At 36.9% G+C, this 1,801-nt stretch overlaps 1 protein-coding gene across 1 annotated transcript; it reads left to right on the top strand.

Annotated features, from left to right (window-relative positions):
- Positions 1–348: 348 nt before the first annotated feature.
- Positions 349–1,795, top strand: LOC124894583 (anaphase-promoting complex subunit 1-like; the record flags this gene model as incomplete). Its single annotated transcript, XM_047405187.1, has 5 exons — positions 349–417; positions 499–591; positions 703–762; positions 1,218–1,316; positions 1,454–1,795. Coding segments are annotated over 5 exons (657 nt in total), but the record flags the coding sequence as incomplete, so codon positions are not given.
- Positions 1,796–1,801: the final 6 nt, after the last annotated feature.

Raw genomic sequence — 1,801 nt, 5'->3', positions numbered from 1 at the left:
TAATAATAATTGTTTCCCCTTAAAATTGTCAACATGTGCGACTTGTTCTCTTCTTGTTGGTTTCAACCACTGTTCACCTCTTAACCTTGTAACTTACATGTCCATACACTGTTCATTTTTTTGTTAAATTACTGATAAACATTTTTTACATGTAAGGTCACACATTGATTTGGTAGGTGTTGGAAAGCCAGCTAACTGATTGGGGGAAAAAGAGAAAACAAACAAGTAGAGGCATTGATTATTCACATTTTGGTGCGATCAGCTTTTATTGCAGCTCTAAATGCCTCTTAAGGAGGAAATAAAAACTTTAAACCGCCGCTGACTTGCCTGTGGTAAAGACAAATGTAGAAAGCTAAAAGAACCTTGAATAGATTAACCAGAGACACAGTACACTGTTACTGTAACATTGATGACCATGTGCATCACTGTATCCTTTACAGCTCATATACATCTGCAAGTGTTTGTCTATCTCATTGATTCTCTCTTTCTTTTCATTAGGCTCAATTATGGCAGCTTGCTCAAAGGACTACAGCCCTTCCCTTTGGCCGCGGTGCATTTATTCTTGCTACAACCTGCACTCTCTTGACGGAGGTACCATCTTTTACTGTCTTCTACAACTGAAATAGCTTAGTGTAGTCTTTGGTTCACAAATTAGCAGTTGGTCCCTGTGGTGTTGTAAGGAAGTTGTTTTAACATCTGCAGGCTCTCACGGTTCCCAAGCTTATCTTGGCTGGTCGGCTGCCTTCACAGCAAAATGCAACGGTATGTCTAGACAAATTCTAGTGGACATCTATTTCCATCTATGTATGTAGTTCTTTAAATCCCCATTTGTGGGATTATACTGGGTGTGTTGTTGTTTATGTATTTCTTTAAAGAAGCAGGTTAGTCTTCAGATAATTGATAGGAGCCACATTGATGTTTTACTTATTGAATGTAGATGGTCACATGATTTTGATGAATGCTTTTTGTCCTTAAAGTTTGTTCCTTTTTATGATGTTCTGTAGTTTTTTTGCAAAAAAAAAAATAAAAAAAAAAAAATGTGGTACATTTTTCTCTGGCGTTCCCACATTTCAACATTATTATATTTGTTGGAAAACGAACTTGTGAGCAGTACCATGACCACCAATATGCTCCTCCCCAGGTCCATGATTGCCTTGCAACAGTTATGCGTTTGTAAAGTTCTTTTTGTGTAAGTCTTGCCTCTTTTTCTTGTTTAGGTTAACTTAGATCCAAATGTTAGGAATGTTCAAGAACTCAAATCTTGGCCTGAGTTTCATAATGCAGTTGCTGCTGGATTAAGGCTTGCACCACCTCAGGTTCAGTTTTATATATTTTCATGTAACTTCATCCCACTGGTGTTATCCAGTGTCTTATTTAGATACTTCTCTAATTTCCATTTTCTTACTTGATGCTACTTCCTCACGTTTTGATGCATTGTCATGTGCTTCCGCAGGGAAAAATGTCGAGAACATGGATATTATATAACAAACCCGAAGAGCCCACTGTTGTTCATGCTGGACTACTACTTTCTTTAGGATTACATGGACAGCTTCGCGTCCTAACTATAACTGATATATACCAATATTATTCTCAGGTTGTTTATTCTTTCAGGACCGATCTTGTTTTACACAAGTGCTTTCTCCTCACCATAATTGTGATTTTCTTATCTTTTTCAGATTCAACACATTTTACTCATCGTTCTTCTATTTATACTGCATGTCATGTGAAATATAATTTCCCCTGCTCCTATGGGGAAAAGGAGAAAAATGTACTGTTACTAAGTTACTAAAGTAGTTATTAC

Source organism: Capsicum annuum, unplaced genomic scaffold, assembly GCF_002878395.1.
Source record: "Capsicum annuum cultivar UCD-10X-F1 unplaced genomic scaffold, UCD10Xv1.1 ctg75604, whole genome shotgun sequence".
In the NCBI taxonomy this organism is placed as follows: Eukaryota; Viridiplantae; Streptophyta; class Magnoliopsida; order Solanales; family Solanaceae; genus Capsicum; species Capsicum annuum.
The sequence above is the reverse complement of the archived record's forward strand: the minus strand, read 5'-3'. Positions and strand labels throughout refer to the sequence as shown.